Source organism: Thunnus maccoyii, chromosome 9, assembly GCF_910596095.1.
Source record: "Thunnus maccoyii chromosome 9, fThuMac1.1, whole genome shotgun sequence".
In the NCBI taxonomy this organism is placed as follows: Eukaryota; Metazoa; Chordata; class Actinopteri; order Scombriformes; family Scombridae; genus Thunnus; species Thunnus maccoyii.
This window is the reverse complement of record NC_056541.1, coordinates 702,501-715,000: the sequence shown is the minus strand read 5'-3', so window position 1 is coordinate 715,000 and position 12,500 is coordinate 702,501. Positions and strand designations below refer to the sequence as shown.

Below are 12,500 nucleotides of genomic sequence, written 5' to 3'. Positions count from 1 at the left end.
TCCCGTTGTTACTGTAGTCCTCCACAAACACCTCACTGCCCTCCTGACAGACAGACAGACAGGCAGACAGGCAGACAGGTAACCTTTCAGGTTGTATTTGCTCTAAAGTCACAGGTAATCAGTGGATCAACTTCAACTCCCCCTTTTAAATCATTAATAATCTAAATCAGCATATAAATAGTTAATGAATGATTAGTAACTCACTATAATGTAGTTATAAGCAGATATAAGGACATGTTAATTGTTTATTAATGTTCAGTATTTATTCTAACTCCTATGAAGACATATTTTATATTATTACAGCTGTGTTTTATTATATTTTCATTCATTATCTGTTTATGCAGCAGTGAACACTTCTGTCCACAGGAGGAGTTATAACTGTTGACTAATACATTAATAACACTTCTATCTGCTGACAGCTGCATTATAGTGAGTTATTAACTGTTTATTAACTCATTATTACTACATTATAGTGAGTTATTAACTGTTTATTAACTCATTAATCTGCAGACTGTTTTCAGACTCACTCTGTAGATTCTGAAGTGTTTCTTGCTGTAGATTCTGAATCGTTTGGATCCTGGTTCATCAGGATCATCCAGAACATAATTACACCTCGAGTCCCGTCCAAACAGATACTCATCCTCTATACAGTCTGTAAACAAACAAACAACAACAATCAAAAAGATAGTCATCCTATATACAAAACAAACAAACAATAAACAACAAACAGATACTAGATTTAGTGCTAACGTTAGAGCTAGTATCGGCACTAACGTTAGGGCTAGCATCGGCGCTAACATTAGAGCTAGTATCGGTGCTAACGTTAGGGTTAGTATCGGTGCTAACGTTAGGGCTAGTATCAGCGCTAACGTTAGGGCTAGTATCAGTGCTAACGTTAGGGCTAGATTTAGTGCTGACGTTAGGGCTAGACTTAGTGCTGACGTTAGGGCTAGTATCAGCGCTAACGTTAGGGCTAGTATCAGTGCTAACGTTAGGGCTAGATTTAGTGCTGACGTTAGGGCTAGACTTAGTGCTGACGTTAGGGCTAGTATCAGCGCTAACGTTAGGGCTAGATTTAGTGCTGACGTTAGGGCTAGTATCAGCGCTAACGTTAGGGCTAGTATCAGCGCTAACGTTAGGGCTAGTATCAGTGCTAACATTAGGACTAGATTTAGTGCTGATGTTAGGGCTAGACTTAGTGCTAACATTAGGGCTAGTATCAGTGCTAACGTTAGAGCTAGTATCAGTGCTAACGTTAGAGCTAGTATCAGTGCTAACGTTAGAGCTAGTATCAGTGCTAACGTTAGGGCTAGATTTAGTGCTAAAGTTAGGGCTAGATTTAGTGCTAACGTTAGGGCTAGTATCAGTGCTAACATTAGAGCTAGTATCAGTGCTAACGTTAGGGCTAGATTTAGTGCTAACGTTAGAGCTAGTATCAGTGCTAACGTTAGGGCTAGTATCAGTGCTAACATTAGAGCTAGTATCAGTGCTAACGTTAGGGCTAGATTTAGTGCTAACATTAGAGCTAATATCAGTGCTAACGTTAGGGCTAGATTTAGTGCTAGTATTAGCATTAGCACTAGCATGTGACCAGTGCAGTTAGAAGTAAGAACCTCACCGTGGGCTCGGAAGCCTGGGGCCATGGGCAGCAGGCGGCCCCAGGGTTGTGGTTCAGGCTCCTCGGGGACGGACGGCAGGGTGACGGGGATGGTGTCCACGCTGCTCAGCGTCCCCGAGCCACTGGACGATTGGCTGCTGGACGTCGGCCCGCTGGAAGAACTGGAACCAGTCTGGGACTGTGACTTAAATTGGGAAGGAGACTGGGTGGACTGGGGCTGGGAAGGAGACTGGGTGGACTGGGCCTGGGAGGGAGACAGGGTGGACTGGGCCTGGGAGGGAGACTGGGTGGACTGGGGCTGGGATGGAGACTGGGTGGACTGGGGCTGCCCCCCCTCATTTGTGGTCTCTCCAGACATGGTCCAGCTCTGCAGGACATATAAGATAAAATCAGATTAAATAGACTCACAGCTGCGATCAGCCTGCAGCTTCACTAAACTTCCATCTCAACAGCTCTGTGCTAAACGTGGTTGTGTGTGTGTGTGTGGGGGGGGGGGGGGGGGAGACCAATGGAGCAAAGAAGCTGTTGTTGTTTTATGTCGTTTTTATGTTCTGCAACTTTCAACGTCTTCTTTTTGTGACATTGTGAGAGTGACTCAGTGTTTACAGGTAGCAGACCGGAGACAACGGATTCTACAAACTGCTCCTCGCCGCACTGATTGTTTGCATTTGTTCACACCCACCGTTTGGATGGAAAATCGCCAACCTGATATTAAACCAGGACCTTATCTCAGTTTACAATATTGCAGAATTGGAGACATCAACAGAGTGAATGTCCAGAGCACAATAAACACCAACAGGCAAACTAAGAGGAAGCGAGGAAAGAAAGCCGGTCTGAGACAAGATGGAAACGCTGCGTCCGGTTATCCTTTGAAATGTGTGATTGCACAATGAACCGGATGCCGGCAGGAAGGCGTCTCACGGCCTTCACAGAGACGTGGTTGGACAGTCGGGTCTCTGACTCAGATCTGTTTATTGAAGGCGTTGGCACACTGATACCACTCCACAGAGATAAGACCGTCAGTGATGATTTATACATAAATCACAAGCGGTGTAGTGATGTAACTGTACGAGACAAAGCCTGCATTATTTACCAGTAGAATTCCCACAACTTCTATATGCAGTAGTGTAAATAACGCATCTGATGGTAAATACTGGATGGTGTTTTACCTGCAGACCATCAGCACACCGACGGTCATACACGACTCAGTCAGGTTCTGGATAAATGTTCTGTTCACAGAGCAGCGTTCCAACCACTGACCAGATTCAGATGTTAATCAGCAAGTAGCTGATAAATTAACGTGTGTGTGAACGTGTTTGTCTGCAACTAACAGAAGGAAGTTTGGTTTTATAGCAGAAACCATCAGACTATTAAACCAGTTTATTTACTGGATGACTGATTGATTCATTCATTTTGACTCTTTATCGATATTGATCACCAGCTGTCACTAATCATTGTCTTTAAACTTTTTCTGACATTGACATATTTATATTTTTTAATGTGTGACTGAATTGTGTGTATGTGTGTGTGTGTGTGTGTGTGTGTGTGTGTGTGTGTGTTCGCCTCAAACTGCCCTTCAGAGATCAATAAAGTATTTTGAATTGAATCTAAAAATTGAATAATTTTAGAATATTTCGTTTATTCTCCAACAACAACAACAGAGAAAACAAGAGTGAAACTTGTGTTGGTTGTTTTGAGGTTTTCTCTTCAGTTCGGCTCAAACTAAACAATAAATAACAACAACTTTCCTCAGAAATCTTCTTCTTCTTCTTCTTCACGGGCGACCGAGCGGAAACTTTCAGCAGCAGATACGGAAACGTTAAATTAACGGATTTTTAAACGGAGTTCGTTGAGATGTTTTGAGCTTTTCAATCATGATGAAACCGATCAGATCCAGAACCAAACGACCCTGTTTGACCTCCGGACCCCCTGCTGAGGTTTCAGTACCACCGCCAGCAGGACGCGGACTGAGCCGAGCCGAGCCGAGCCGAGCCGAGCCGGGCTACCTGTCTGTAACGTTAGCGGGAGCGGGAACCACTCACCGGATCAGCCGGACTCCTCCGGGTCTCCTCAGCTGAGTACCAGACACACCGGGACCGGACCCAACCGGACACGTGTAGGAAATTTACCCGCCGGGATCTGCAGGAAACACGAGCCGGTCCGAGCCAATGAGAAGTTAGAAAAGCGGTCACGTGAGACGGCAACGATCGGGTGTGTTTCCGGGTTGGTTTCGTCCTGCAGCAGAGAAACAACGATGATCAATAATGATCAATAACAACCGATTGATGGGCTGATCGGCGCCGAGCACCTGTCTGTCTGAACACCTGCGTGACGTCATCATGGCCAAACAGCTGATCATCGCAGACGGTGAGTTCAGTCCGATCGATCATCGATCATCGATCAGGTTCATCTTTTGGACCTTTTTTCTTGTTATCAGCTCGTCGTCGATCATTTCTTCTTCGTTGATTCTCGCTGTTAAACCACCGAAGAAGAATAAAAACAATAAAACAGAAACGTTTCGTTAGAAAGAAGAAACTTTGAAAACATTTGAAGCTGAAGTCAAACTTGTCTGCAGCAACTGAAGGTTAAAGATTCATTGATTAATCCTTTAATTGGCAAATGTTGTCATCAAATCATCATTTTTGTTTTTCTTTAAATCAAATCTGTTGGTTGAAACTTGTTAAATGACATTAAAGGATCTTTAACGTCACGGTTCTGCTGCAGCTGATCATTATTATCTGGATTCATCGATCAACTGTTTGGTCTGTAAAGAGACTAAAAACACCAGGAAATCTTCACAGTGAAGAAGCTGAATGAGTCAAAAATCATGAATCAATAATCAAAATAGTGGGTAACTAATCAATGAATCGACTAATTGTTGCTGTAAGAAGGTCGGTTCAGTGTGGAGCTGCAAACATTCATTGATTAGTGCAACTGTTCTGATAATCAATCAAAGACGACGTGTGTTAAGACTTATAAAATAATGTCTTAATAATCATTAATAATCATCATCAATAATCCAGAATCTATTGATCTGTAAAGTTTTCCTCCGTCACTGTGAAGTTGATCTCAGTGTGAATACTGGACTCTGATTGGCTGTCGACTCGTTGTTCCTCCTTCAGCAGATGAATGAAAACAAACATGTTTCTGACTTTAAAGTTATTTTTCAATCCAAACATCAGATATTAAATGTTTCTCCGTCACGTTCGACTGAATCTTTCTGGATGTTTGAAGGATGAAACGATGACGCTGCTCCTCTCAGTCAGCTGTGTTTGCCTCCTCAGATGAGGAGGTGCAGGCGGAGGAGCTGAACCCGTTCTCCTTCAGAGAGTTCCTACGCTGGAAGATCCACGACCAGGACCAGGATCCAGACCAGGACCAGGATCCAGACCAGGACCAGGATCCAGACCAGGACCAGGATGAGACTCATATGAAGGTAGGGAGACTCCAGCGTCTGCAGCAGAAGAAGAAGAAGAAGAAGAAGAAGAAGAAGAAGAACTTCATGACGTCTCTTCTCTCTGCAGGTCGGCAGCTCTCTGACCTTTGACCCTGAGCTCAGGAGCTGTTTCTTCTCTGAACCGTCACTCAGCCCGGTGGCTCCGCAGGTAGTGACATCATCACTGACATCATCACCGTCACTTACATCATCATCATCACTGACATCCACACTGTCTGTCTGTCTGTCCAATCAGGAGGACGAGGAGCAGTGGGGGCGGAGCTTCCTGTCAGGTGTGGACAGCACAGAGGAGGAGGAGACCAGGTGAGTCTGCTGTTCGCTGATTGGTTGGTTTCTGTTCTGCTGGAGGTGGAGCTTAATGACGACACTTCAAACGTCTTCAGAGTTCAGTTTGAAGGAAAACTGCTGTGCAGACAGATCAATAAGTGATTAATGCATCAGTAGATCAATCAATACATATATGTGATGTCATGGCTGCAGCTTTATGAAGCAACATCAGCTTGTTTTCTTCTGACTCACTCAATCAAACCTCATCTGGGAACATTTGGGAACATCTGGGAACATTTGGGAACATTTAGGAACATCTGGGAACATTTGGGAACATTTGGGAACATCTGGGAACATTTGGGAACATATGGGAACATTTGGGAACATCTGGGAACATTTGGGAATATTTGGGAACATTTAGGAACATTTGGGAACATCTGGGAACATTTGGGAACATTTGGGAACATCTGGGAACATTTGGGAACATTTGGGAACATTTGGGAACATTTAGGAACATTTGGGAACATTTGGGAACATCTGGGAACATTTGGGAACATTTAGGAACATTTGGGAACATTTAGGAACATTTAGGAACATTTGGGAACATCTGGGAACATTTGGGAACATTTGGGAACATTTAGGAACATTTGGGAACATCTGGGAACATTTGGGAACATTTGGGAACATCTGGGAACATATGGGAACATCTGGGAACATTTGGGAACATCTGGGAACATATGGGAACATTTGGGAACATTTGGGAACATTTGGGAACATTTAGGAACATCTGGGAACATTTGGGAACATCTGGGAACATATGGGAACATTTGGGAACATTTAGGAATATTTGGGAACATCTGGGAACATCTGGGAACATTTAGGAACATTTGGGAACATTTGGGAACATCTGGGAACATTTAGGAACATTTGGGAACATCTGGGAACATTTGGGAACATATGGGAACATTTGGGAACATATGGGAACATTTGGGAACATCTGGGAACATATGGGAACATTTGGGAACATTTAGGAACATTTGGGAACATCTGGGAACATCTGGGAACATGTAGGAACATTTGGGAACATTTGGGAATATTTGGGAACATCTGGGAACATCTGGGAACATTTGGGAACATTTGGGAACATTTGGGAACATCTGGGAACATATGGGAATATTTGGGAACATTTGGGAACATATGGGAACATTTGGGAACATATGGGAACATCTGGGAACATTTGGGAACATCTGGGAACATATGGGAACATTTAGGAACATTTGGGAACATCTGGGAACATCTGGGAACATCTGGGAACATTTGGGAACATTTGGGAATATTTGGGAACATCTGGGAACATTTGGGAACATTTGGGAACATCTGGGAACATCTGGGAACATTTGGGAACATATGGGAACATATGGGAACATATGGGAACATTTGGGAACATCTGGGAACATCTGGGAACATTTGGGAACATTTTGGAACATTTGGGAACATCTGGGAACATTTGGGAACATATGGGAACATTTGGGAACATCTGGGAACATTTGGGAACATTTGGGAACATTTGGGAACATCTGGGAACATCTGGGAACATTTGGGAACATCTGGGAACATATGGGAATATTTGGGAACATTTGGGAACATCTGGGAACATTTGGGAACATTTGGGAACATTTAGGAACATTTAGGAACATTTGGGAACATCTGGGAACATTTGGGAACATCTGGGAACATCTGGGGACATTTGGGAACATCTGGGAACATCTGGGAATATTTGGGAACATCTGGGAATATTTGGGAACATTTGGGAACATCTGGGAACATTTGGGAACATCTGGGAACATTTGGGAACATTTAGGAACATCTGGGAACATCTGGGAACATCTGGGAACATATGGGAACATTTGGGAACATTTGGGAACAGTTTTGCTCGTCTATGGCATCGTGTTTGTTGGCAGGTGAGATTTGTGGTCAGTTGCCGCCACACCAAACGCCGTGATTGGTCCAAACCACAAGCAGCTGCTGATTCAGACGTTTATGTGGAAAAGTTTCTGTAATTTAGTGAAACTGAAGTTCACAAATATTTCTTGAATTTGTGTTAATTATCGCAGGATCAGTTTCCTGGATGAACTGCAGGTAGATCAGAAGCTGTGTGTGTTTGATTGACAGCTGGCTGCTGATAAACCAGCAGGTTCATTCCACATCTGCATTCATGACAAAGGACGACAGAGGTCAAAGGTCATCTCTGTACAGAGCAGATGTTCCAGATGTTCCAGTCGGACTTTAAACGTTTTCCTCTTTCAACAGATTCTCCTCCAAACCTGAAGATCAGCTGACAGCAGCAGGAGAAAACTACGAGGGAGACGACGAGACGTCTATCAGCGAACCAATCAGCTGCAGGAGGCGGAGCCAACTACAACAGGTAACACACACACACACACACACACACACAGTGACAGGAGTGTTTCCTCTACGACGCACCAGGTTGTAACAGCAGAGCAACGTTTCAACTCCCAGTAAATAAACAGAGCCGGCGTGTAGTTCAGGGAGCCTGGGAGAACAGAGAACTCTCCAACAGATAATAGCTGTGTGTGTGTGTGTGTGTGTGTGTGTGTGTGTGTGTGTGTGTGTGTTGCAGCTGAAGGAGGAGAACGTGTCATTGAGGAGGTCCATCAGGGAGCTGCAGAGGAGATCGGAGGCTAATGAACGCAGGTAGGTCAGAACCGACCAATCACGCGACAGCACCGTTATGATGCAGATTATTGGTGGAGAAACAGATGTTTTTATTGCCAAAGCAAGTGTGAAAAAAACAAAAACAAAAACTGCACATAAACAGAAGAGTTGTGACTTTATCTGCAGTATAAACAGATAAATAAGACAAAATGTAGACGCAGTTAAAACATATAAAATGAGAACTATAAACACTGCAATAATGTTTTTTTTAATAAATGTATAATTACAGGTGATTGACAGTCGTCACAGTGGTTGTTTTCCATCGGACGCTTTATTTCAGTCACAACAGATCATAAACGTTGCTGCTGCTCAGAGTCACGACTTCTTATTCTGGAGGCGAATGTGACCGAAACTGAAGCGTTAATAAACAGTTCAGACACGAGAGAAGTGACGTCACAGAGAGAATCTCTGTAGCTCCAGTCTGCCGCCGCCGCCGCCGCCGCCGTCCAGCGCGTACGGAGCTTCTGCTGTTGAATATCAGCAGGATGACGAGCACAGCAGGACAGGAAGTGTTGCTAAAGCTAAGCTAACGAGTCAGACTCTGTCCAACATCTGCAGCTGCAGCTAAACATGCTGCTGCTTTCATCAAGGTCTATTCTGATTGGCTGGGGATGAAGGTGGAGGCCACACCTCCAGCCAATCAGACTAGGAGCTCATTAATAATGCAGATAAAGAAAGACGGATTTAAATCTAAACAACTTTTGGTGAATAAAATGTCTCAGATATGTTTAAAATGATACCAGATGTGTAATAAAGTTTGTATTGAACTGTGAATTTCCCAGCATGCCTCAGTGCTTGTGTGCCCCCTCCCCCCCCTTCAGGGTGGCGGCGCTGTCGGAGGAGCTGCTGCAGAGGAGGCGTCAGGAGGAGAAGGAGGCGCAGGACCTGGAGAGCATGGTTCACTCAGTGGAGCAGAACCTGGGCCTGATGACGGTGCGTTCACTGACACTCAGAACAGCCCGGAACATACAGCGCTCTGCAGCCGATCACACACACAACACGTGTTAAGTAAAGATATAAACATACATGTGTAGAGAGAGTTACATAAGAGGAAACTAAAGGTTAAGTTCATCTGGATCATCTCAGCAGCTTCAGATCAATAAACAACAGTATCAGCTGATCGATTCTGGCAGCAAATCATGATCACACTGGGTTCAAACTCATTTAATAAGAGCAGCAGCTGAAGGACAACAGAACATTTACTGTCGACTAGTTTTAATCTAAAACTGCAGCATTAAGTCACATTTTTCTCTAAATATATATTTGTTTAATTCTCAAAAAACATTTTTTCTTTAAATGTTAAAATTTTTTCTCAAAACATTTCCAGATCTTTTGTCAATGTTACAACTTTCCTCCTGAAATGTGACATTTAAAGGGTCAGTCTGCTGTTTCCTGCTATATATGTATATGTATATGTATATATATATATATATATATATATGTGTGTGTGTGTGTGTATACATATACATATACATATACATATATATATACACACACACACACACACACACACACACACACATATATATACATATACACATATATGTATATGTATACATATATGTATATGTATGTATATATACATATACATATATATGTGTATATATGCATATATATATATAAATGTGTATATATATATATATATATATATATATATATATATATATATATACATATATTTAGTTATTGTCATTAAATCTCTTCCTTCCTCCTGTCGGATCTTTAAACTCTGCAGATGTTGTTCACAGCTGATTCTTCTTCTTCTTCTTCTGGTGTTTTACAGAAGCGAGCAGTGAAAGCAGAGACCTGTGTGTCCAGACTGCAGTTGGAGCTGCAGAAGCTGCAGGTGACAAACATTCAGCTTCATCAGCTGATGATGTTTCTTCTCGTTTCATCGAAGCTTTTTATTGACAAACATAAACATCTTCAGTTAACGAGCGGTGACGTTACGTCTCGTCGTCCTGCAGTCTGACGGATTCGTTAACGATCAAAGATTGTTCGTTAGGGACAGATGATCCACTCTGGACTGAATGTTGTTGTTTGTCAGACTCAGGTTGAATCTCTGCAGTCGGAGAACAACAGTCTGAAGTCAGCCGAGTCTGAGGTCGTCATGACGATGAGACACAACGCTCAGATGGCGTCTGAGTACCTGAACAAGACGGCGAGCCAGGCCCGCACCTCCATCCGGTCAGTACCAGCTGTTCCTGTGTGGGCGGGGCATATTGACATGTTAGCATGCTAATGTTAGCCAGCATGAGACAGCTGCAGGACGTACGGAGAGCAGAGAGAGACAAACCAGTGCTGCTCACAGTAGTTTAGGTTACAAACGTTGCTAACTGTTAGCATCATAGTCACATGATGAGAAACACTGAACAACTTCCTGTCTGTCTGCAGTCAGCTGTTGGGGGAAACAGAAACTCTACATCTGGTCTCTCAGCTTCTTCAGTCCATCGATAAGATCTCCGAGCTGAACACGGAGTCCTGAACGCCTCGTCTCTGACGGACAGGAGGACATGTTGTCATGGAAACAGCCAGTGAGGAGGTCAGAGGTCAGCAGGATCAGGACTTGTTTAACCGTGAAGCTCACCTGCACACACCTGGCTTTAATGACATCACAGCAGCCTGACAGGACGTCTGGCTGCTGATTGGTCGGTTGGACTGAAGACAGATTTCTCTTTAATGTTTTTTACAGTGTGAAATTAAACATAAAATTGCACTTTATGAAGAAAAACCTGCAGATTTCATATCTTCAACATCTTTAATATCTTCCTGGTGTTTGATTTGTTACTGATGATGCTTCTTTAAACTCTGATTACTTTATAATAAATATTATAATAAATATTAAACTGTTTCTGTGAGTTTACTTCATGACAACAGAACAGTCACGTCTCTAAAACTGAATAATAAGTAACGAGGAAATGAATAAAGTTATTAATGTTAAAAACTCAGTGAGTGTATTGATCAGTCAGGTTGTTGCTGTTAAAGCTTCCTGCTGATGATCAGATACAGTCAGACACGTTGTTTATTTACCGCCTGTTGACCTGAACTCACCTGGTTGGTTTCAGATTCAACTGTATGATCCAAATAAACAATCATCAGTTCTTACAGTGTAAAAACAAAAACTACATCAGTTACATTTGTCTTCTGGTTGTTGATTGGTCAGAGAGGATAGATGGAGGAGATCCTCCCGCCCTGCAGGTGTCGCTGTTGAAGCATTTTAATCAGAATTTCAATAATGGATTTTTTTCCAAAGAAGAGAGAAAAAATATTTTATAAATAATACTGAGATTTGGTTTATTTCTTTCCTCAATAAATCGAGGATCAACCTCCTCTGCCTCTATAACATACAGCTGTCATACAGGCTCCGTTTATTCTGTTTATACTGTTTATTCTCTTCTTCAGTACCAGTAAACATATATCATACAACATATTTAATTAGTATTTTTATTTTATTTTTTATTCTCGTGAACATCTGTGCTGCTGTGAGTTCAATAAAGACTCCGTCTGTTTTCTCTGGTTTATTAACAAACATCAATACAGCGATTACATCACTGTTACAGGCAACAGCCAATCAGCTGCCAGCATCAAACATCATCTTACATGTGTGTGTGTGTATGTTAGTGTGTGTGTGTGTGTGTGTGTGTGTACCAGTGTGTGTGTGTGTACCAGTGTGTGTGTGTGTGTGTATGTGTGTATGTGTGTGTGTGTGTGTACCAGTGTGTGTGTGTGTGTGTGTGTGTGTGTGTATGTGTGTATGTGTGTGTGTGTGTGTACCAGTGTGTGTGTGTGTGTGTGTGTGTGTGTTAGTGTGTGTGTGTGTACCAGTGTGTGTGTGTGTGTGTGTGTGTGTGTGTATGTGTGTATGTGTGTGTACCAGTGTGTGTGTGTGTGTGTGTGTGTGCATGTGTGTGTGTGTGTGTGTGTGTTAGTGTGTGTGTGTGTGCATGTGTGTGTGTGTGTGTGTGTTAGTGTGTGTGTGTCAGAGTGTGTATCTGCTGTCTCCAGTGTGTGTGTGTGTGTGTGTTAGTGTGTGTGTGTGTGTGTGTGTTAGTGTGTGTGTGTCAGAGTGTGTATCTGCTGTCTCCAGTGTGTGTTCCAGCTCTGTAGGTCTCTCAGTCGTCTTTGTTTGTCGGAGTCTGAATGTGACAACTCTGACATCAACAACTGCTCGAACCTCTGAAACACACACACACACACACACACACACACACAGACACAGACACACACACACACACAGACACACACAGACACACACACACACACACAGACACACACAGACACACACACATAAACACACATTTCATGGTGACGTCTTCAGATGTTTTTTCTGACCAAAAGTCAAAAATCCAAAGAAAACCAGTTTATTATCATGTGAAGAAAACTTTCAAATCATCACATCTGAGAAGTTACTGACATCACTGA

General features: G+C 42.8%; 3 protein-coding genes across 6 annotated transcripts in view; 1 reads left to right on the top strand and 2 right to left on the bottom strand.

Annotated features, from left to right (window-relative positions):
* The window catches only part of chek2 (checkpoint kinase 2), a 12,790-nt gene extending 9,029 nt beyond the window's left edge, over nucleotides 1-3,761 (bottom strand). The window contains exons 1-4 of one of the 2 annotated variants that reach the window (XM_042421929.1): nucleotides 3,661-3,761; nucleotides 1,619-1,985; nucleotides 528-652; nucleotides 1-43 (exon numbers count right to left, since the gene is read on the bottom strand). The exon at nucleotides 1-43 is cut by the window's left edge and continues 90 nt beyond it. In XM_042421929.1, the coding sequence (XP_042277863.1) occupies nucleotides 1-43; nucleotides 528-652; nucleotides 1,619-1,976 (526 nt within the window). In that variant the 5' untranslated portion in view covers nucleotides 1,977-1,985; nucleotides 3,661-3,761. Of the gene's footprint in view, nucleotides 44-527; nucleotides 653-1,618; nucleotides 1,986-2,300; nucleotides 2,489-3,660 lie in introns of those variants that run through there. The other variant, XM_042421930.1, reaches the window with a different exon arrangement.
* A 66-nt stretch (nucleotides 3,762-3,827) lies between these two features.
* On the top strand, nucleotides 3,828-10,903 carry entr1 (endosome associated trafficking regulator 1). Its single transcript, XM_042421931.1, has 10 exons — nucleotides 3,828-3,985; nucleotides 4,903-5,054; nucleotides 5,143-5,223; nucleotides 5,311-5,378; nucleotides 7,653-7,767; nucleotides 7,984-8,057; nucleotides 8,900-9,011; nucleotides 9,862-9,924; nucleotides 10,126-10,265; nucleotides 10,473-10,903. The coding sequence occupies exons 1-10, from the start codon at nucleotides 3,958-3,960 to the stop codon at nucleotides 10,561-10,563; spliced, it is 924 nt and encodes a 307-aa protein (XP_042277865.1). The 5' UTR covers nucleotides 3,828-3,957; the 3' UTR covers nucleotides 10,564-10,903.
* Nucleotides 10,904-12,078: 1,175 nt separating this feature from the next.
* Nucleotides 12,079-12,500, bottom strand: part of ccdc180 (coiled-coil domain containing 180) — a 28,575-nt gene continuing 28,153 nt past the window's right edge. For all 3 annotated transcript variants that reach the window (XM_042422439.1, XM_042422441.1, XM_042422440.1), the window contains exon 37: nucleotides 12,079-12,254. In XM_042422439.1, coding sequence (XP_042278373.1) covers nucleotides 12,126-12,254 — 129 coding nt within the window. In that variant the 3' untranslated portion in view covers nucleotides 12,079-12,125. The remainder of the gene's footprint in view (nucleotides 12,255-12,500) is intronic.